The sequence below is a fragment of the Mastigoproctus giganteus genome, chromosome 2 (genome assembly GCF_048544385.1).
Source record: "Mastigoproctus giganteus isolate SK-2022 chromosome 2, ASM4854438v1, whole genome shotgun sequence".
NCBI classification, from domain to species: Eukaryota; Metazoa; Arthropoda; class Arachnida; order Uropygi; family Thelyphonidae; genus Mastigoproctus; species Mastigoproctus giganteus.
The window spans coordinates 167,046,995-167,071,429 of NC_143576.1; the positions used below are offsets into that span (position 1 = coordinate 167,046,995).

At 37.5% G+C, this 24,435-nt stretch overlaps 1 protein-coding gene across 1 annotated transcript in view; it reads left to right on the forward strand.

Moving 5' to 3' along the window:
* The window catches only part of Smu1 (Smu1 spliceosomal factor), a 255,576-nt gene that overhangs the window by 148,169 nt on the left and 82,972 nt on the right, over positions 1-24,435 (forward strand). Inside the window, exon 8 of the mRNA XM_090368767.1 lies at positions 22,382-22,509. Coding sequence (XP_090224893.1) covers positions 22,382-22,509 — 128 coding nt within the window. The remainder of the gene's footprint in view (positions 1-22,381; positions 22,510-24,435) is intronic.

A 24,435-nucleotide genomic window follows, 5' to 3' on the forward strand; every position in this document is an offset into this window, starting at 1 on the left:
ATTAGAAAGAGACTCAGAGAGAACATAAGAAAATTTAACATGAAAAAGTAGAACAAGCATTAAGGGAAAACAAAGAATTTAAATCAGCAGTCATGAGCAGTAATATGGAAAGACAAATGATACTAAAACTGAAGAATAGCAATGGTGTACTTATGAATAGCAGAGAAGACATAATTCAAATAGCAGAAGACTACTACTATAAAGAGTTATATAAGAAACAGTGGGGAAGATGGATCGCAAATTAGTAACACATACAACATACCTGATATCCTTCCTGATGAGGTAGAACATGCGTTGAAGAAAATGAAGAATCAGAAAGCTCCGGGGGAAGATGAAGTTGCTGTGAAGTTGTTAAAATTGGGAGGAAGACATGACACAAAAACTGGCAAAACTCTTCAAAAATACATTACAAAAGGTGTGGTGCCTAATGAGTGGAATAATGCAATAATAGTTTTGCTGCATAAGAAAGGAGATAAATCAGAAATTAGAAATTATAAACCAATTAGCTTGTTATCCCACATCTACAAGTTGTTCACAAGAGTCATTACTAACAGATTAGAAAGAATACTGGATGAGAATTAACCGAAAGAGCAAGTTGGCTTTAGGACAGGATTCTCAACTATGGATCACTTTCACGGACTCCATACAGCATAAGGCAATGTTTCAGTCACAGGAAAGACAAGGCATAGATACCCCATATATTATGATTTTGAAGAAAATATATGAGAGTGCTACATCCTTTATTAGACTAGACAAAGACAGTAATAAATTTAAAATTGAGAAAGGAGTTCAACAAGGAGACACAATATCTCCGAAATTGTTTACTGCTGCCCTGGAGGAAGCTTTTAGAAGATTAGACTGGTCGCAGAAAGGAGTCAATGTGAATGGAGAGTACCTAAACCATTTACGATTTGCAGATGACATGGTGGTCATAAGTCACGAGCCCAAAGAATTAGAGGCAAATCTTAATCGGTTATGCAGAATTAGTAAGGATTTTGGACTAAAGATGAATATGGCTAAAACAAAAGTAATGATGAACAAATATGCCACAGAAAGGGATATAATGATTGAAGGAGTAGTAATTGAAAAGGTGGAGTCATATACTTATCTGGGACAAGTCATTAGTTGTAATAATGATAAATGGCTGGAAGTCAAGAGAAGAATAAATTTTTGATGGATAGCATTCAGGAAATATAGTCGCATACTGAGGAGCAATATCCCAATTTGTGTGAAACGTAAAATAATGAACCAATGTATACTCCCCACCATGACTTATGGAAGTGAAACTTGGACACTCACCAAAAGAATGGAAGAGAAGCTGAGAACTATGCAGCTAAGAATGGAATGAATTATATTTTGGAGGCAGACTGTTAGATAAGAAGGGAAACACATGGATTAGGCAGCAAACTGAAGTAAAGGACATTCTTATCAAAACTAAAGAACTAAAATGGTCTTGGGCAGGACACATAGCCCGAAGACATGATGACAGATGGACTAAGAAAATAACAGAATGGTACCCAAGAGGAGCTAAGAGAAAACCTGGAAGACAACAACAGAGATGGACAGATGAAATTCATGTAGTAGTAGTAGTGGCATGTGATGCAAGAAAGCAAGTGTATGAGCTTATGCAGCATCAGCCAAAAAAAAAAAATCCCTCCAAATGCCTGTCCAGTTCTTTCTTAAATTTATTTAACTTATCACCTTCCACAATGACAGATGAAAGTTTGTTCCAGCAATTGACCACCTGCTGGCTAAAGGCAAATTTCCGCACATCTATTCTACATCTGTCTTTTCTTAATTTGAATTTATGCCCCCTTAGGTTCGTAATCTGAACAAGTGGAAGGATCCCATCAGAATTTATGGTGCCTAGTCTCCAGCCACTGCAATTTGCTGGACTTAAGCCTCTCTTGGTAAGAGGATCCCTTCATTCCCCTCACTAATCTTGTTGCCCTTCTCTGTACACGCTCAAGCAAATCTATATCCTTCCTAAAATGATATCTCCAGACCTGTATGCAGTACTCAAGGCGTGGCTTGACCATTGCCTTATACAGAGGGACAATCACCTCCTTTTCCCTGCTAGCAAAATTCCTTTATATTATTGACAAAACCCCATGACCTGCCTTGGCAGCCTGTCTGCGTTGCTCAGAAAACTTCATATCTGACTGCACAATTACTCCCAGGTCTTTTTCGTATTCTACCACCTTAAGTGTAGTACCACACAGTTGGTACGTTTCTCTGGAGTTACTTCTACTCATATGCAGTACTTTGCATTTGTCAAGGTTAAACTTCAGTTGCCACTTCTTAGCCCATCTGCCCAAATTTTCTAGATCCTGTTGCAGTAGCACACTGTCATTAACAACCCTGCCAATCTTTGTATCATCTGCAAAATTCCACACTAAGCTTGATATACCTTCATCAATATCATTGATAAATATACAAAATGAGTTTGTGGGTTGTAAAGGATGGCCAGTGCTCAAAACAGAAGGAACTGGAAAGTTGCTGGAGAGGCCTTCATCCTGCAGTGGATTGAAAATGGCTGATGATAATGATGATGATGTAACATTTATTAGAAATTTCAAACAAATCTTTCAAAAACATATCAAGAATATAAGTTGCTGGGCAAAAAATAACTCTTAATCGAAGTTGTTTCTTCATGTTTTTTTATTGAGCTTCTTTTGGTAAGAACAATTACTCTTGCCCTGTAAGGTAAGTGTAATTGTTCTAAGTTTCGTTTAAACTTAACTTCGTTTAAATTCTTTCCAAATTTGGCTCCATTTCCACCACCTTTTATGAAAGTTGTATGGAGAGGCTAAAGATTCCCTTTAATGATTTGTTATTTAATTCTGGTCTAACAACGTCAAGATCTTCCTCCTCAGGGTCATTTTGGTTCTCATTTGACATTGTCATTAATTCATCCAAATCTTCTATTGTAAGTTCATCTGCATGAGTCTCAATAAGTTTCTGAATGTCTGTTGCATCGATGTTTTCAGAGCTCCCTCCTTCTATTCCCTGTGTGATTGCTACAATATTGGCAACTAGTTCATTGACATTGGGGATTGTTTTAGCAACAAACACTTCTGACTGCAATTTTTGCCAACATGCATTAATTGTAGATGCTGTTGCCTTGATGTTGAATGGGCAATCTGCGATGTTATAATTTTTCCAACTTTTACTTACAGTTAAGTCTAACTCCCTTTCTATTTTTTCAATTTAGCCAGTAAAAGTTCTCCTAACATAGTAATACTTAAATGCAGCAATCACACCTTGGTCTGGCAGTTGTAAAAGCGATGTGGTGTTGGATGGCAAAAACACAATTTCAACATTTGGGTGGTCGGATGCTAGATTGCTTGGGTGTCCTGGTGCATTATCAATAAGAAGCAGAACTTTGAAAGGCAACGATTTTGAAGTTAAGTAACTTTCCACTTCTTCTCGCACAAAGCTCTTTAAACCACTCTCTAAAAAGTGTAGTTGTTACCCAAGCTTTTTTTTTTTATTGAATTTCCAATCAACTGGAAGATGTTCTTTATTCTTTTCCTTCAAAGCACATGGATTCTGCGATTTATACACGAGCATCAGTTTGATCATGTGTCCATTGGCATTTGCACAAAACAAAAGAGTAAGCCCTTTAGAAGCTTTGAATCCAGGAACAGATTTTTCATTTTGTATTAAGTATGTTCTGGCTGGCATTCTCTTCCAAAACAACCCAGTTTTGTCTGCATTGAACACCTGTTCTGGAACATATGCTTTGACTGTAATTAATTTTTTTTTAATTCAGCCATGAAATTTGCTGATGCAAACTCACCTACAAGTTTCACATTATGAAGGCCATATCGATTTTTTTTTATACCATTCAAACCAGCCTTTTCTAGCTAAAAAAATTTTCCTGCCAGTGCTATCAACAGTTTTGCTAAAGTGTTGATAAAGGTGTTTTGCCTTTTCATGAATAATGATTGAACTTAATGGAATTTTATTTTGAGTTTGGTCTTCTATCCACAGATTTAAAGCGATTTCCATTTTTTCTAATTTAACATCATGAGTTACGAGCACATTTTAGAAGCAATTAGCACGTTTTCGTAGACGGATTTTTGGCGGATTTTTTCTTCCGATTTCTTGATTGATTGTACCGTTGACCCATTGATTTTATAATGTTTTGCCACTGACACGACACTTTCACCATTAGAAATTTTGTCTAATAACAATTTTACTCACTAATGTCATCACCTTCCTTGATCTTTTCATAATTCCCTTGTTATTCATAGCCATATTTTTGTAGGGGTTAGAAAAGAACATGTCCATGATAGTCACTTTCTTTTAACTATTAACGCACTCGAAAAAGTCTGTTTACACTAACACACTCCAAAATAATAGATTTTTAACTTTCGTAAGTATATCAGTTAAAAGCAAACGAAAAAACCTTCCATGACATGATTTTGGCCGTGGCCATATTTTTTATGGCGGAAATTGTTCACAGCGCATTAAAATCCACATTTTTTAAGTTTCATTTTATATTAAATCAACGACCGCGAATAGCAGGGGTTTACTGTACTGTTCAAGGTTTAGGCCTAAATGAATGTCACACAATCTAATGAGAATCATGGCAGAGAAGAAAAATATATATCGGATGCATATAGATTATCAGGCGACACAAAGATGGTAGATATAAGCTAGTCTGTAATCAAGTCACAAAGGAGGTAGGCAAGCGAAGGCGGATTACGAGAAATCTTTGGCAAAGAATCGAAAGAAAAACAGCAAAATAAAAAAAAAATAAAAAAACCCCTTATAAAATCGAATACCCGTCATTCAGAAAGAGTAAGTTCTGCTCTAGAAGGAAGGGGATCTATCAGATTGGTCCGCTTGATATCATTGGTTCGACTGTTAATGATCCAGCTCAGATAACTGACAAATGAATGAGTATTTTGCATCTACAATCACACATGAGGAATTCTGTAGGGAAGTTGAGGACAGAAGCTTATTAAACTCTAACAGGGTGCTAAATGATTTTGTAATAACTGAGAGTAAAGTGGAGAATAAATTGTTGAAGTTAAACATCTCGTGTGGATGGGATCTATCCAGCTATATTAAAGAAGGCAGCAAAGGAAGTAAGCAAACCCTTAGCCATGATTATGAGAGCATCCTTGGACTCAGGGGAGGTCCCCATGAACTGGAGATGTGCAACTGTATCCCCAATTCACAAAAGGGATCAAAAGGTGATACAAGTAATCTAGTTTAACTTTTGTTCCGGAGAAAATAATGGAGTCACTGTTTAAAGAAGCATTGCAGTATCATCTAGACAAGACTGGAGTAATAATTCAGATACACAGCATGAATTTGTTAAGGGGGAGTCTTGTGTGACCAATTTGATTGGATACTGTGATGTGGTCACAAAGGAACTGGATGTAAAAAATAATTTTGATATCATATACTTGGATTTTGAGAAAGATTTTGTAACTGTTGCACATGGAAGACTGCTGTACAAATTGGAGCAGTATGGCATTAAGGGCAAGTTGCTACAATGGATAAAAGGACGGTTGAGTGAGAGAAGACAGAGAATGTAATTAATGGACACTGCTCCTCATGGAATAATGTTATTAGTGAAGTTCCCCAGAATTCGGTGTTGGGCCCGCCGTTGTTTTGTATATTTATCAATAATATTGATGAAGGTATATCAGGCTTAATGTTGAAGTTTGCAGATGACACAAAGGTTAGCGAGGTTGTTAATGACAGTAATGATAGTACGCTACTGCAACAGGATCTAGAAAAGTTGGGCAGATGGGCTGAGAAGTGGAAACTGAAGTTTAATATTAACAAATGCAAAGTACTGCATATAGGTAGCAGTAACCCCAGAGAAACATACCAACTGTGGGTACTACACTCAGAGTACTGGAGAATGAAAAAGACCTGGAAGTAATTGTACAGTCTGATATGAGGTTTTCTGAGTAGTGCAGAGAGGCTGCCAGAGTAGGTCATGGGGTTTTGTCAATGGTTTAGAGGCATTTTCCTAGCAGGGATAAGGAGGTGATTATCCCTTTGTATAAGGCAGTGGTAAGGCCACACCTTGAGTACTGCGTACAGATCTTTAGGCCTCATTTTAGGAAGGATGTAGAGTTGCTAGAACGAGTACAGAGAAGGACAACAAGATTGGTGAAGGGAAGACATGCTTACTCTTACCAAGAAAGGCTCAAGTTGTTGTGGAAGTTTATAACTTAAATAAATTCAAGGAAGAACTGGACAAGCTTTTGGAGCGAATAGATGGGCGAAATGGGAAGTTTTAGTTTATTTTTTTATTCTGATACTATATAAGCTTGCTTTCTTGCCATCATATGCCACTACATATGCTAATGCAAAATGCTAATATTACATCCTTTTTTCAGCTGCATTGCATTTTAAAAGTACACTCATGAGTAAAACCATTACAATCATCTACCTAATAGCATTCTGTGCCAACTTTCACACGATAACCACTTTCACCTGGCATCAACTCCTCAAAGCTGTGAAAGGTGCCCTCTGGTGTCCTGGACCACCTGGAGAGAAGGTCATCCTGAAATTTAACAGTGTGAGCCACTGGCATGGACTGGCAAATGCTGCATTCCACCACATCCTGCAAATTTGGGGCTGATGTTGAGAAAATTTGGTAACCAGGAGAGCACATAAAATGCTTGGACATGATCCCGAAACCATTCCTGCACAATGCCGGCCTTATGACACAGGGCATTGTTTGTTGAAAGAGTCCAGTGCCATCTGGATACACATTCACCGTGTAGGGCAAAACTTGGGCCGAAACAATGCTAAGGTAGGATCTGGCAGTGAGGGGACCAAATGATGTCTATGAAAATATCCCCAAACCATGATGTCACCAGCCTGTTTTTATTTAACTGTGCAGGTCTGGTTGCAGTTGTTATTCAGTCTGGTTGCACTTATCTGCTCATCAAATATCAGCATAATGGAGCTGAAACCTTGACTCGGGCCAGATGACTGTTTTCCAGTCATCCAAAATTCCGGGAACGGTGCTCCTGTGCCTACTGCAGGCAATGGTTTCAATGACAGTCAGTTGACATGGGCACACAAACAGGTTGCCTACTCCATTGGCTTATCCACATGAGCATCCACTGGATAGCGTGCTCAAAAATGTTTGTGTGCACCCTGATTGTAGTGTGCCATTAATTGAAGGATCATGAGCCATCTGTTATACTGGGCAGCAAGTGACAACTACCATTCACCTTTACCGTTGACCAGTGGCAGACTCCCCATCCTGACATGTTGGTTACGTGTGTGTGTGTGTATCTCTTCAGATCATTCCTTCCACCCCTTCACTATGGCATCCCTCAAATGGCTAACAATGACCTGTGGTTGCTGGGCAGCAGCTGGCTCCTGCCTTCCTAGTGAAGGAAGGCAGCTTCTCAGAAAGAGTATAACAACATAGCTTTTCTCTGTTTTCTACCAGAGACAGTTAACTTTCTTCTCTGGCATTTATCTTTTGCATCTTCCTCTATTTTATGTAGCTGGTAACTTTTGATTGCTGCTGAGTAGATTTTGAGATTCACCCTCTATAATGTCTGTTTGCTAAACACTTTTCTGAATTACACCCTGAGTTTTTCATGATTTTATACATTTATATTTGTTTGCACACTTCATTTCTGTGTATAAATTGCCATCACATTTATCATACCTCAGTTATGCTTTACCAACACTTAATTACATCATACAAACTTTCTCATTAATATCTTGATAATTCTTATCTATTGGATATGCTCCTCTTGAATCTTGTGCACTTAATATTACACATTATAGTGCACTCCTCATTATATACTCCTAATAGTACTTTCCTTACTTTAATGGTAGATTTTCACTTTACATTATTAATAATTCTAAGTGGCCAAAAGTCTTTTTTTATTATTTTAAGCCTCTTGTAATAAAAATCTTCGATTATGAGAGCTACATAGCTTGGCAATCAAGCACCATAGAGGGCACCTGATTGATGTTTATAAGTCTTTGAGAAGGATTAGTAAAATGAAAGAAAATTTTTCACTGTTATAAAGAATTCCAGAACTAGGGGAATTCACTTTCTCTGTAATTTGAACCATAAATTCAAATTATGGGGAAAGTGGTTTAGATTAGGTTGTAGAAAATTTTCTTTTATATTATATTTCCAATATAATATAATATATTGGAACAAGTTTTTTCTGCAGTTAGGTGAGGCTGACAGTTTTAAGAAATTCAAAGGTTACTGGATAGTTACCTAGGTAAGGAGGGTATTGTACAACTTTTCTATTTTCTTATCTACTTTTCTTTTTTTTCTTTTTTTCTTTTTTTGCTGGTACAGCAAGTCTGTAGTTTCCTTGCACTATGCAGCTGATACTAATACTAACTCATGGTAAAGGTGTCTCCACAATATGAGATCAATGCACAAAGTAGCAAACTTAGTTTGTTTAATACTACTTAAGAAAAATGGCTTTGTCCACAGCTTACAGTACTGTGTTTTGACACTCATAGTGCTGGATTTCACCAGTCACTTAATTTACATAATTAAATATTATAATTTTTGTTTTATAAATTTTATATAATATATATTAGGGGGCTTTGCCCCCTGCTCGCTTTGCTCTCCCACCCCGCACACACTTTTCTACATGAAATGTAGAGGTATACAGTGTAAGTCAAATCTTTTTTACATAAAAGACACACTTGTCGAAATGCACTGGTCGATATCTAATCAGAAAGGATCTGTGTAATTATTTACTTGCGCATATGTAGTGTGCAGCATTCTCAAGGTCGAATAAATATCACAGTAAAACTCAAGAACAGTGTACACCCTCCAACATGGCAGCAAGCAAAACATTGGGAAAGCAGCGATTGCAAGTTGTGACTCCTATATTTCGAAAACAGACAGGAACAAAGCAATAATTGGCAGATGCCACTGCTTTCCCCACCCACTGGTCTCCTAGGTTAGCAATATAGCTTCAAGAAAGGAAAAAGTGCTGAGGATGCTGCTTATGAATTGACCCAGACTGTGGAATTGAGCAGGGCCCGATAAGTACTCGCAATCTTCATTGACTTCCGAGGGGCCTTTGATCGGCTCTGGTGGGAGAGTGCCCTTGCTAGATTTAGAAAAGCTGATTGTTCCAAAAATTTGTATCATGTATTTAAAGAATATTTTTCTGAAAGAAATATAAAAGTTAGGAACAAATATTGTGAGGTAGTTAAAATGTATGTCGGGGATGTCCTCAGGGTTCTGTGATTGGCCCCTTTGCCTGGAACATGGTCATGGATGAATTCCTGGAAGAAGACTTTGAAGGTGTTCAGAGTATAGCCTATGCAGATGACCTAGTCCTATTAGTACATGGTGATTCTCGCCTCCAGCTTGAGACAAGAGCTGAAAGTGCTCTGATCTCGCTGAACGAATGGAGTGATCATAGCAGACTGGAGATCTCAATAACTAAGACTATCCATATGCTTTTAAAAGGAAAGCTTAGTGCAAATCGTCCTCCCACTGTACAGCTGTCGGGGGAGGCTGTTCGATATGTGAGGGTGACAAAGTATTTAGGACTCAAGCTTGAAGATTGACTGTTTTTCACAGAGCACATTAAATATTTGAAAGATAAAGTAAGATTGTTATATTCCAAGCTCAGGAGAGTCTTAAGATGCGATTGGGGATCAAGTCCCATTCCTTGAATCTGTTATATGACTGTGTTTTTGTCCCAATTATAACTTACGCCTCCGGAGCTTGGGCTCATCGTGTGGAAAACTCTCTTATTCAAAAGTACTTAGCTCAAGCACAGAGATTTGTGCTATTAAGTGTCGCTCGGGCATGTCGGACAGTCTCTACCGACGCCCTACAAGTGGTTGCAGGTAGAATTCCATCAGTATATAATGTTTTGATGGCTGGCATATAGTACTAATTGTACTATACAAAGCACAATATTAGGAAAACTTTGCTTGGAATAACCTCTTGTCCAATACAGGATTATGTTTACTCTAGAGTTAACTTGAAGCTAGAGAAAAAGAGGATATTTTCCGAGATTGAAAGTATCTGGCAACAAAAATGGCAAAATTCTGAGAAAGGCAGACAGTCTTATTTGTTTTTTCCATCTGTTCAGATTATCAATTTAAAAAATAAACCATGGTTACAATTTGGTTTAAGGACTATGTTTTTGCTTACTGGTCATGGCTTGGCAAAAAGATTATTTGAGTTGGGGCTCAGAGATTCTGACCTCTGTTCTTGTGGCGAAGAGTCCTCTGAGCATATTATGTTAAACTGTGTACAATATTGTGATTTAAGATATGTTTTAGAAAGCTCAGTGAGTGTGTGAGTCGATGGAGAGAGATAGTTTTGGTGTCTTGTTTTCTAATAAGACTAATTTTAAATATTTTAATGAATTTGTGAGTGCGGTTTTTAAAAGAAGGCAAAGTATTATAGATAGTAGATGCCCGCCTCCTCGAGGCAGGGACGGTAACCGTACTCATTAAAAAAAAACGCAAATAAAAGAAATTGAAGCGTATCATTTCTAAGGATGAGCTAAGTGGCAGATTGTTTAAATTGAGTTCAAATTTTTAAATTGTTTTCATGTTTTAATAAATTCTAAATTTTACTCTGATGCCATTTTTCAAAAACAGACAAGCCATGGATGTGCTTTTGCACTGGTAATGGTTGGCTCAAGGCATTTTAAATGGAATGTCCTAGGTTGATATGCCTAGGGTGTTTTTCCCCACATTTGCCACTGTTTTAAATCAGGAACTCTTTTTCCCATTTTAAAACAGCGGGATGGAGGGATGAATTCCCTGCCTAAGCTAAACCCCCCTCCTTGACGACGCAAAACAATCAGAAAAGGGAGGTGTCTTCAAATCCTAATTATTGTCATCTTCCTCGCTTTCATCAAAGTACCTGCTGTTGTATATTATACTGGACTTCAGCCAATATCACTATGTAATTATTTACCTGCGTTTGCATAGGTCACTTAGGAAAAGGCCTTTTGCTTCGGGTTCCATAATACATGAGGAATATTCTTGCATCCGAAAGAGCAGGACTAAAATATTTAAATGAAATTTTTACAAACTATACAAATATTAAAAATATTTACAAAATCATCATCGTCGTCATCCATTTTCAATCCACTGCAGGATGAAGGCCTCTCCAGCAACTTTCCAGTTCCTTCTGATTTGAGCACTGGCCATCCATTTACTACCCAAAAACTCATGAATTTCATCTATCCCTCTCTGCCTTTGTCTTCCAGCTTTTCTTCTAGCTCCTCTTGGGTACCATTCTGTTATTTTCTTAGTCCATCTGTCTTCATGTCTTCGAGCTATGTGTCCTGCCCAAGACCATTTTAGTTCTTTAGTTTTGATAAGAATGTCCTTTACTTGAGTTTGCTGCCTAATCCATGTGTTTCTCTTCTTATCTAACAGTCTGATTCCCAATATAATTCGTTCCATTCTTCGCTGTGTAGTTCTCAGCTTCTCTTCCATTCTTTTGGTGAGTGCCCAAGTTTCACTTCCATAAATCATGGTGGGGAGTATACATTGATTCATTATTTTACGTTTCAGACAAACTGGGATATTGCTCTTCAGTATGTGACTATTTCCTGAATGCGATCCATCCAAAATTTATTCTTCTCTTGACTTCCAGCCATTTATCATTATTACAGCTAATAACTTGTCCCAGATAAGTATATGACTCCACCTTTTCAATTACTACTCCTTCAATCATTATATCCCTTTCTGTGGCATATTTGTTCATCATTACTTTTGTTTTAGCCATATTCATCTTTAGTCCAAAATCCTTACTAATTCTGCATAACCGATTAAGATTTGCCTCTAATCCTTTGGGCTCATGACTTATGACCACCGTGTCATCTGCAAATCGTAAATGGTTTAGGTACTCTCCATTCACATTGACTCCTTTCTGCGACCAGTCTAATCTTCTGAAAGCTTCCTCATGGGCAGCAGTAAACAGCTTCGGAGATATTGTGTCTCCTTGTCGAACTCCTTTCTCGATTTTAAATTTGCTACTGTCTTTGTCTAGTCTAATAAAGGCGATAGCACTCTCATATATTTTCTTCAAAATCATAATATATGGGGTATCTATGCCTTGTCTTTCCAGTGCCTGAACATTGCCTTATGCTGTATGGAGTCAAATGCCTTTTCATAATCCACAAATGCCAGGCATAATGGTGTTTTATATTCATTTGCTTTCTCCATTAGCTGTGATATTACGTGAAGGTGATCCATAGTTGAGAATCCTGTACTAAAGCCAGCTTGTTCTTTCGTTTGATTCTCATCAAGTATTCTTTTTAATCTGTTAGTAATGACCCTTGTGAACAACTTGTAGATGTGGGATAACAAGCTAATTGGTCTATAATTTCCAATTTCTGATTTATCTCCTTTCTTATGCAGCAAAACTATGATTGCATTATTCCACTGCTTAGGCGTCACACCTTTTCTAATGCACTTTGTGAAGAGCCTTGCCAGTTTTTGTGTTATGTCTCTTCCTCCCAATTTTAACAAATCTACAGTAACTTCATCTTCCCCCGGGGCTTTCCGATTCTTCATTTTCTTCAGTGCATGTTCTAACTCATGGAAGAATATCGGGTGTGTCGTATGTGTTGCTACTTTGCAATCCATCTTCCCCACTGCTGGTATCATTCCCTCGCTCCTTGTATAATTCTCTATAGTAGTCTTCTGCTATTTGAATTATGCCTTCTATGCTGCTTATAAGTACACCATCGCTATTCTTCAGTTTCAGTATCATTTGTCTTTCTGTATTACTGCTCATGGCTGCTGATTTAAATCCTTTGTTTTCCCTTAATGCTTGTTCTACTTTTCTTGTATTAAATCTTCTTATGTTCTCTCTGAGTCTCTTTCTAATGGCTTTGCATAACTCAGTATACTCAATTTTCTCCCTGTCAGTGTTTTTCTTGCTCTTCATTTGTCGTCTTCGGTTCATCATGACAAGTGTTTCTTGACTAATTTTTTCTTCTTTGGATTTCTGTTTCCCTATAGGTTTCTTGGGCTTTATCACTTTCAGAAAGTTGTAATATTCCTCGTCGATATCTTGGTCCTGAGCAGTCTGCAGAAGCTCAAACTTGTTCTTAAGTTGCAGTACATACTGCTTTTTCTCCTCCTCTGTTATCTCAAAGACCTTTGTATTATTTACTCAAGTCAGTTTTTTCCTTTCCTTTCCTACATCTATATCAAGTGTACATCTTACCATTCTGTGATCACTTCCAACATTTACCTTATTCAGGACGGTAACATCATTCACAATATATCTTCTGTTAGTGAGGATGAAGTCGATTTCATTAGTTGTTAATCCATTTGGACTCTTCCATGTCCACTTTCTGTTCACCCTTTTCTTGAAAAACGTGTTCATTACTGACAGTCCTTGAGATTCTGCAAATTCCACAAGTCTTTCACCTCTTTTATTTCTTTCACCAATTCCAAAATTTCCTATAGTTCCTCTTTCTGCGCTGTTTTGCCTTTTTCCAACCTTAGCATTGAAGTCCCCCATAATAAGTGTAGTGGGTTTTCTGCTCATCTAGAAGACTCAATTTCGGTACACATTCCTTAAACCTCTTCATCATCATGGTTCGATGTTGGTGCTTAAATCATTATAATCTTTAGCTTGTACCTCTTAGAAATCTTGAGTATTAGTCTTGACACCCTTGGTGATGTACTTTTGAATTCCAAAATGTTGTTTTTAAAATCTTTATGGACCAGAAACCCAACTCCACCTTCACTCCTTTCACTGTTTCCATTGGTGTACAGCAGATTTCCACTTGATAAACTTATAAGTGATTAATTTCTTCTTCTTGTTTCAGCCAAACCGATGATATTCCAATTCACATTTTCTAATTCCTTTTCCAGCTCTAATATCCTGTCTTCACCGATGAGTGATCGTACGTTATGACAGGCCAAGTTCAGTTTCCGTGCATGGCAGCCTGGTCGTACCCAGAGATTCTTAGCACCCTCTGCTTCCACTCTGATCCTCTCGCTGCCGTAAGAGGGAGAGTGAAAGCTGCTGGGGAGTGAGGGCCATTTGTATTGTTGTGCTCTCATATGCTGGAGGGTTTGGTCTTTTCCTCTTCACGCTGACCAGGCGTCTTGAAGAGAACCACTCTACACGTTCGTTGCCACCTAAGTGACATAACAGTGACATTTACAAAATACTAAACTACAATATTTGCAACTTACAATATTCATTAATATACAAAAACCGTTACAATGGAACATCAAATGTTAGACTGTGAATTACATGCACGAGGTTGGTGAACATTATAGAGGCAGTTGTCAATAATTAATTGCATTTGTGGTGATGTAATTGCCTCACCCTCTTCTCCCATCGGCTCGAATAAATATCACTAGGAGGAAAACCTTTTTAATGTATAGATAGGTATTGCTATAATATCTGCAAATAGTGTAGTGTTATTACCTGTTGTACTAGTGTGTCACTTAGATATGTTCTAGTAGAAGTTTTCAAGTTTGGTACTGTAAAACTAATTCAGTTTTCCTAAAATGAGATGATGCCTTGGCTCAAGGAGGGAATTGCTGATAGCAGTTTTCCCACAAATGATGGCCTTGTTGCATGTACTGTGGTTGAACATAATAACTTTAAATAAAATATGCACATGTCACATTCTGATTAATTATGGTGACGTGCATATTTATTTAAAATCTTTATATTTATCTGTAGCTTGATATAATGCCACAGGTGATGCCTCTGTGTGCTAGGTACCAAAAAAAGTGATGGTACTAATTGGATATTTAACATTTTGTTAGATAAATTTGAGTGTTTGAAGAAAAGGGTCATTGTCTTAAAGGAATTAAATCAGATTATTCATCTATCACTCAGCTAGCCATCTTAACATTGGTGCTTACCCTCATGCATCTGCCTGTCCAGCAGGATGTGCTAGTTGCTCAAGGCCGACCGGGCTAGCCGAGTGGGTAAAGTACCTGCCCGGCAACCCAAAGGTCGCGGTTTCGATTCCCGCCTCGGGCTTGGATCAAAGTACTGCAAAAACCTTGGGAGGTGCAATATGGCCACAGAAGCCGATGCGCCAACAACTATTAAATCAATCAATCAAGCTAGTTGCTCAAGAGATAGTTATTTTCTCCATTATCAGAGAAACAAGAAACAATTTATGCAATTCGGATAGGGGGAATGGGAACAGAGTAAGGCTGCCAAAAATTGTTGATACTGCAGGACAATTATCATTTAAGAGAACAAAAAATGATATCGTTGTGTATGTTGGTGAATGGTGTTAAGCATAGGCATTCTTTAGGCTTTACTTAATAAGTATGACACCCCCCCCCCTTTATTTTTTTATTTATTTTTTTTTTTTTTGAGAAAATACCACAAGTGTGGCATTTGAAATTGCCACACTTTCTGAATTTGAAAGTGTCTGAAATTTTGTCATGACACAACATGATAGGAAGGATTTATGATGAGAGTCTTATCACTCAGTTAGGCCCTGTAAAGATTGTGCAAGACTCATGGAATAGAATTTCTCTCAGCATGGCCTATGTGCTTGTTAAAAGAATGATGTTTTTGCAGGAAAGAGAATCATTTAAAATAGAAGAGATGCATTAATATTTGCTGATGCACACTTAATGCTTAAGTGAGTAAAAAAACTGATAGTTTGTGCACTAAGTAGCAAACTAATACTTTGAAATAAACTTTTATAATGATTTTTACAATAAAGTTTTGAATAAACTTTGAAAACTAATAGTTTAACAGTATCTGCAAGTAGTGGTAAAATTGGTCGTTGCATTACATGTCCTTCTGGGAATCCACATGAGACTAGCAATTACATACATGGGCTATGTAATAGTTATTATAGGGCCATACATTCACTTGTACACAAATGCTAGGAGTATAGTAAATGAATTTGATCAATTTAAAGTATTGGTTAAGTCAGTTGATGACATTGTAGGTATAACAGAAACATGGTGTCACTCTGGTATTAGGGATGCAGAATTTGAATATGGTTATTATAATATGTACAGAAAGGACAGACAAGATGGGGTGAAGCTTTTAGTGAAGAATCATATAGACTCTAAAACAGTACAACCAGTAGACACAGATTGCTGTCATAATATCAAATCAGTCTGGAGGTGGAAACACTGGGAAAACAAAAGTGAGAGTCTCTTTTAGGCCAAATGACTGTAATAACTTTAATGAACAACTATACAAACAAATAGAATTTGCGAACAAATTAGAATGTTTTATCATAGGAGATTTTAGCTTTCCACATAACATTTGGAACTCTGGGTTGGTGGCTCACTCAGTAGCAAAACATTTCTTGATTTGCTGGATGACTTCTTTCAACACTAACATTTAGAGTGGCAACAAGAGAAAGCAGTGTTCTTGATCTGGTTAGTGTCAGTGATTATATTGATAGTGGAATTTATTTAAAAGAAATAACTACTGTCAAGGGTAAAGGGATGGGTTTTTGTTTTCATAAAGTCGATTATAATGGGCTCAGACATTTTATTAAACTTTTATCAGTGGGAACAACAAATGTTGAAAGTTTTAAATGCCCAATGTGAAGTATTCAGAGAAGTAATCATAGAGCCACTGATTATTCTATGCTGTCTACGAGATATTTTGTTCAAGATTTAGTCCAAAATGGATAGCATATGAACTGATGAGCTTAGTTGCAGAGAGGAAAAAATGCATGAGATGATTATAAATTTCCAGAGCAAGCTTGTGACATATACAGTCACAAGCTAGTGCAAACTAGCGTATAATCAAGTTAATTGGGTGGTTTGGCAGGCTAAGGTAGGTTATGAGAAGTCCTTGGCTAATAATTCAAAGAAAAGCAGCAAGAAATTCTGTGTGTGTATTAACAATAAAAGGAAAAGATGAATCATATTAATCCACTGATATGAATAGTATAACTGTTGATGACTGTACAGATTGCTGATAAACTGAATCAATACTTTGCTTCTAAGTTCACACTTCAGTTTTTAGAGATGGGGTTAGCAGAAATATGTCTAATACTGGTTGGAAGTTAAATGATTTTATAATGACAGAAAGTAAGGAGGAAGAGAAAAGGATAGATTTCTCCCCCCCCCAGGTGCTTCATTCCCTTTTTTGCTGTAGCTAAAAGGGATTGAAGCCTGGGAGTGGTGAAAAATATCTAGTTCTGTTAAAAGAAGCTGCATAATAGGAAAGTCTAGATTTAGAAGTACCTGCAGATCAGAAATGTCAAACCTATAAGTTTAACATCTATGCCAGGAAGAATAATGGAATCAAAAATGTAATGCAAGATCACTTGAGCCAAAGGCAGTCAGAGCATGGGTTTCTTAAAAGGAAATCATGTTTCACCAATTTGTGATTAACTACTATGATGAGATTGTTACAAAGGGACGATGTAAGGAATAATTTTAGATTTCAGTGAAGCTTTTGATGCTGTACCACTTGTACAGTTGTATAAATTGGAGTAATGTGGAATTAGGGTCATGATACTGCTATGGTTAAGTGGTACCATGTTGTTAATTATGTTGTCAGATGGTGGTTGCATCAGCAACTTAGACCATATGTGCATTATGTCTGTACAAGTCAGTATATTCATGGACCGATTTGCATCTTGTACAGCTTTTGATTGAAGAGGACTTTGGAGTATTGGTTAAGTCATCAATTGCTAGGATTCTGCTGGCAAAACCACTATGCTGTCAGAGAGGATGGTTAAATGGTAGGAGATAAAGAATGATTATAAATGATTACTGCACTTCATATCTAATTGTGATGAATGGATTCCATAGGGGTTGGTGTTGGCCTCGTACTGGTTTTAATATTTATTATTGATATTGATGTAGGTATTTCAAAGCTTGCTGATGATAAAAAGGTGAGTACATTGGTTAACGGTAACCGGTGTGTGTGCTATTTCAGGAAAATCTAGGTAAACTCAGCAGATGTATTGGAAAATGGCAGTTGACATTTAGCAATGATGAATGCACGGTTTTACATTTGGATGGCAGTAATTCAAGAATAGCATTGGAATAAACTTATACCATCTAGGTGTTGCCAAACTCATGGTAGTGGAGTATGAAAAAAGATCCAGGGGTCATGTACAGTCTGACATGAAATTCTCTTACCAGTGCCAGCAAGCTGCTAGAATAGCCCATGCGATTTTGTCGGTGATATGTAGAAACTTTGTCAGCAGGGATAAAGAGGTCATTATCCCATTCTGTAAGTAAATGGTTAGGTCACATCTGGAATACTGTGTACAAGTTTGATAACCTGATTTTAGGAATGACCTAGATCTGTTGGAAACAGTTAGATCTGCTATCCAGAGAAGAGCGACAAGATTAGTTGGGGTCACAAAAGGATGTTCTTAACAGGAAATATTGGGATTCTGTAAACTACAATCTCTAGAAACTGAGATCTACATGCAATCTAATTTATATGTATAATTCTATAAACAGGTTAAGTAAACCATATGCTGATAGCATCCTTACCTTTTCTCATATGAAACACACCAGGGTGCATAAATTTAAATTGGAAAAGGATTTTTTTTTTTTTTATGAAAACCTCAAACACGAGAGGTATTAGAACCTATGGTACTTAGTACGGTGCTTGGGTTGGAGGTTGAGAAGATGAAAGAAGATATTTGTTGACATTAGACTTGAACTGCTGTAACTTTAATGGAATACATATGAAGGAAGGTTGTTCCAGAAAACGGCAGTTGAATGAATAAACGAGGAAGATGAAAAGTTGGTTCTGTGAGTTTGAAGTTGGACAGTAAATGGATGTTGGCTAGTGGCGGCACGTGTTTGGACTGTTTTGAAAGAGAGAGAGTGGGAATTATAGAAACCAATTCAGAAGAACAGTGCCCATGGAAATATCTGTAGAAAAGGCATGCAGCAGAAAGAGTACGTCTGTGAGTCAGCGCATGGAGAGACTCTGTTAGAGAGGAACCATTAATTAACCTAACTGCCCTCTTCTGAATGGAATCTAGAAGCCGGAGAGAGATTTTGGGGGCACTGTCCCAGATGTGGGAACAATATTCCACGGTACGGCGGATTTGTGATTTGTACAGAGTGAACAGCTGTTTGGAAGAAAAGTAACACCAAGAGCGAAAGAGAAAACCAAATTTTTTAGATGCAGAGGAAGTAATATTTGTAATGTGCTTATGCCAAGAGAGATTAGAAGTCAGGGTAATCCCCAAAAGAGATATATCATTTTGTCTAGAAATCGTAGTGTCACCAAAGATAACCATAGGAGCAGAAGAATCCTTTTTGCGAGATATAAGACAGGACTGAGTTTTAGAAGGATTGAAATCAACTAAGTTGTCTTTTCCCCACTGGAGAATTACCAAGAGATTGGCATTTAAGGAATTGGAAGCAGATATTCGAGAAGTTGAAGCTGAATGAGCAGAGCAAGGTTTCTCAAAATGGAAAATGGAATGCAATGTGCTATCATTGGCAAACTATGGATAGGATTTCCAGTCAATGGAAGAAGGTCATTAATGTACAAGAGGAAAAGAGTGGGTGAAGAACTGAACCTTGGGGAACACCAGCATTAGTTGAGAAGTTAGAAGACAGAGAGCCATCTACCATCACCCTTAGTGAGCATTCAGAGAGAAAACTGCCATAAAATGGAAGCTTGTTTAGAAGACCTTTAAGCCAAACACGATAGAAAGCCTTTGAGATGTCAAGAGCAACTGCTTATGTTTCACCAAACTTTTCCATTGAATTTGTCCATAAATGGGTAATATAAGCCAGAATATCACAAGTGGATCAACACTGATGGAATCCATACTGGTGATCGTTGATCAGACTGAAGGTTTCTAGTTATGTTAAGAGTTAGCAGTTAATTGATTTCTCCATTACTTTAGAAAGAGTAGAAGTAATTGCAATGGGATGATAATTGGATGGGAGGGATTTGTCACAATTTTTAGCAACTGGCTGGATATGAGCAAATTTCCAAGCAGAAGGAAAACCAACTTTGGAATAAGAAAGTGAAAAAAGGTGGCAAAGAACAGGAGTAAGTTTAGCAGCACAGTTTATGAGAATAAAGAAATACCATCAGGACCTGGAGCTTTCTTAGCATCAAGATTCGTCAAAAGGATTTTGACGAAAGACTGTAGGACGCTTGAATGGAGCGTGCTAGGAATGGTGGGAGGTGTTTTACCAAGATCATTAATACCCGAGTTTGAAGAAAAATGGGATACTAGCAGGTCAGCTTTATCCTTGGCTGAAGTGACAACAGAATCATCTGATTTAGGCAGAGGTGGGAGCAGAGAAGCTTTGAGGCCAATAGCTTTGGCAAGAGACCAGAATGTATGGCTACCATAGAGCAAAAAGCAAATTTTCTACTCTTAGCCTGTTCAAAATCTAGTTTGGACTGATTAATAACTGCTTTACAATTGTTGTGAGCTTTGTTTGTAGGCAGAAAATGAAACTGAAGAATTGGAAACGAGCCAATTACGATATGCAACGTTCTTCTCTTGAACAGCCTTAGCACATTTATTGGAAAACCAAAGTTAGATAGCTAAAGGATGAGATTTTAAAGTGGAATAAAGGATTCCATTTATACAAGAATAATTTCACTGACATGATCTGAGCAAACATTGACATCAGAAGTTTTGAAACAGTAATCCGACCAAGGAAAAGAAGAAAAGAAATCTCGCAGGTCATCCCATTTTGCATTCTTGTAATGCCAAACAACAAGAGGTTGGGAATGAATACCCATGAGATAAAGGCTCCATTGGAGAAGAGAAAATCACCAAGTTATGATCTGAGGTGCCTAAAGGACCACTCACTTCAACCATATACTTAGAAGAGTTGTTTGTGAGAAAAAGATCAAGTGTGTTGGCTGCATGGTTAGGATTATCCTTGTAGGTAAATGAACAATCTGTACGGGTCATTAGTAATTGCAAATGGATCAGTGTGACTAGAAAACGGAAGCCAGCTGGAGTTGTGAACATTAAAATCACAAAAGAAAATTACCTCACTGTAAGGAAAGTTGGACTGGAGAAAGTCAAAGAACTCCAAGTGATTAGTAGAGTTGGGAGAATGGTAGAGACAACAGATGAATTTGACACAGTGAGGTAGAGAAATTTTAAGCCAGAGAAGATTGAAAATAGGAAATTCCAAAATACCAAGTCTCTGACAGGGAATATCGGAATGGACATATGCACAAGTATCTTTGAGGCGAAAGGAATTATACAGCGAATAATTTGGGCAACTGAGGTGAGCAGTAGTTGAATCAACTAATAACTGAGATTCTGTCAGAAAAAGTACATGGAGTTTGGCAGACTGCAAGTGGAAATGGACATTGTTGAGATTAGAATTGATACCACGTATATTTGTTAAATGAACTAGGAAGTGTTTGGGAGGTTTAGATCTTTTTACAGATAAGCTTACTCTATTAGTTTGACAATTCATGGTGTATTCAATTGTAAGAAAAAGTGGGGGGTGGGAAATGCTGTATGAAGTGATGAAATTTTTGGATATGGCATACACATGGTAAGAATATACTCAGATCCTTGCATTAATGTGGCCTCGACAATGCCCCCGCATACACCCTACCCCAACTGCCTCCAGTCACTATCTAGCAGAGTAGAGATAGCAAGATTATACACTAGCTGATCCTGAAGCCTCCTAAAGAGTTACCAATAGTTTTGGTCTAGTGTACTAACTGCAGCCAGTTTGCGAACACTGTTTTAGAGCTGTACCCTCAAAATGTAAGGAAGATTGGATCTCGCCAAGATGTTCATCATAACCTCAAAGGTCATCAGTCATACTGCATGATGGAAGAGATGGGAAGGGTTGACCAGAATTTAGCTCTGGAGACTAAATGTGGGTTCCACCACTTCAAGCCTCCAATAAGCAAAGTGGTGGTATTGCACCAGTTGATGGGTGTCATCTACCACTTAGTATTGCCTGGTAACACAGAGGGGCAGCATTCCTCCATGTGGTGTGGGCGCCACACCTCGACTCCTGCTTTTGGAGGTTATACCCAGGATTACTAACAGTCCCACCATCATGAAGGTGCCAGCAGAGGATTTGGCTGTCACAAACTTCACCGAAATTGGGTCTGCTTGACTTGAATGTCACCCGAATATCAGACTTTTTTAGACTAGGTAGCACATATAGCTTGTCTGGTATATCTGAGATATCTGGCATAATTCAGTGTTGGAATGAATTTACTCCTAACTTGATGGAGACAAGTAGTTTGAATAAATTTATGTAACGCTTGGACAAATTATATAATTATTGGAAAGAACAGCGAAATGAAGCATGTGTTTTTTTTTTTTTTTTTTTTTACCTTTATAAACTTTGCTTCCTTGAGTCATATTGGTAATATTAATACTAAGCTGCATATGACAACTGATATTTTAGATTTTCAGTTTGGAAGGTTTTGTATTTTAATTTTATATTTTAGGTTTGGAAGATTCAAACTGGACAGTGTTTGCGTCGTTTTGAACGTGCTCATTCTAAAGGTATAACCTGTGTGCAGTTTTCAAAAGATAGTAGTCAGCTTCTTAGTGCATCATTTGATCAAACAATTAGGTAAGTTTGCAATAGAACATTAGTATAATCTGAAAAACTGAATATGTGTTGCTTTTAAAACTCCTTTTACTACAGTTTTTACTCATACAATTTTTCAATATTCCATATAATTCTGATATGATTTTCCTTTTTATTGGTAGTAAAGTAGCTGTATTTTGATGGAATGAATGCTCTAAATGGCATGAAGACTAATTAAATAAGCTTTGTTGATCTCTCTGCAGCATCTTGGGATTTGTCAAGCATTTGATTTTTGTGCCACTTTTAACAAAATTTTAATGCTTTTTTCTATCTGAGTGAATCTGTAATCTACCCATTACTAAGACTAAGGAATTTTTAGAACTGCACTGCCCTACCTTAATATCTGGACACCTGACTTTTAAAACCCCTTTTACTACAGTTTTCACTCATACAATTTTTCAATATTCCATATAATTTTGAGATGATTTTCCTTTTTATTGGTAGTAAAGTGGCTGTGTTTTGATGGAATGAATGCTCTAAATGGCATGGCATGGTGCAAGCATGAAGACTGAGTAAATAAGCTTTGTTTATTTGATCAAGCATTTGATTTTTCGTGCAACTTTTAATAAAATTTATCTTTGAAATTGACAATATTTATTGAGGAAATGTTTCATTAAAATACAAGAGGGAAAATCTACACTCAGTTTGTAGGAGGAGCAACAGGTTTTGAATTAGAGCATTAAACAGATTAGTGACATCATTTCCACTTTTAGCATTTGCATGTAATAGTAAATTTATGAAAAGCAATCAATATGAAAAAGCTTATTTTAAATTAGAAACATTTTATTTATGTAAAAATGTTTTTATTTAATTATTAAGTATATGAACAATGGGAGAAGACAGAGGGTGGTAATCAATGGGTGCTGCTCTTCGTGGACTAATGTTATCAGTGGAGTCCCACAGGGTTCGGTGTTGGGTCCACTGATGTTTTGTACATTTATCAATGATATTGATGAAGGTATATCAGGCTTAGTGTTGAAGTTTGCAGATGATACAAAGGTTGGCAGGGTTGTTAGCGACAGTAATGGCAGTGTGCTACTGCAACAGGATCTAGATAATTTGGGCAGATGGGCTAAGAAGTGGCAACTGGAGTTTAACCTTGACAAATGCAAAGTACTGCATATGGGTAGAAGTAACCCCAGAGAAACGTACCAACTGTGTGGTACTACACTTAGGGTGGTAGAAAATGAAAACAACCTGGGAGTAATTGTGCAGGCAGATATGAAGTTTTCTGAGCAATGCAGACAGGCTGCCAGAGCAGGTCATGGGGTTTTGTCAATGATATATAGGAATTTTGCTAGCAGGGAAGAGGAGGTGATTATCCCTTTGTATAAGGCAATGGTCAGGCCACACCTTGAGTACTGCGTACAGGTCTGGAGGCTTCATTTTAGGAAGGGTGTCGATTTGCTTGAGCATGTACAGAGAAGGGCAACAAGATTGGTGAGGGGAATGAGGGGATCCTCTTACCAAGAGAGGCTTAAGTTCTGCAAATTGCAGTGGCTGGAGACTAGGCACCTGTGTGGTGATCTGATTGAGGTGTATAAGGCCTTGAATGGGTTGAGCACGCTGAATTCTGATGGGATCCTTCCACTTGTTCAGATTACAAACCTAAGGGGGCATAAATTCAAATTAAGAAAAGACAGATGTAGAATAGATGTGCGGAAATTTGCCTTAGGCAGCGGGTGGTTAATTGCTGAAACAAACTTCCATCTGTCGTTGTGGAAGTTGATAGGTTGAATAAATTTAAGGAGGAACTGGACAGGCATTTGGAGGGAATGGTGTGGTGTTTTTTTTTTTTTTTTTAGCAGATGCTGCATAAGCTCAAACACTTGCTTTCTTGCATCACATGCCACTACTACTTGTACTGTACATGGTTATCAATAAATCCAGAACAATAAATGTTTATTG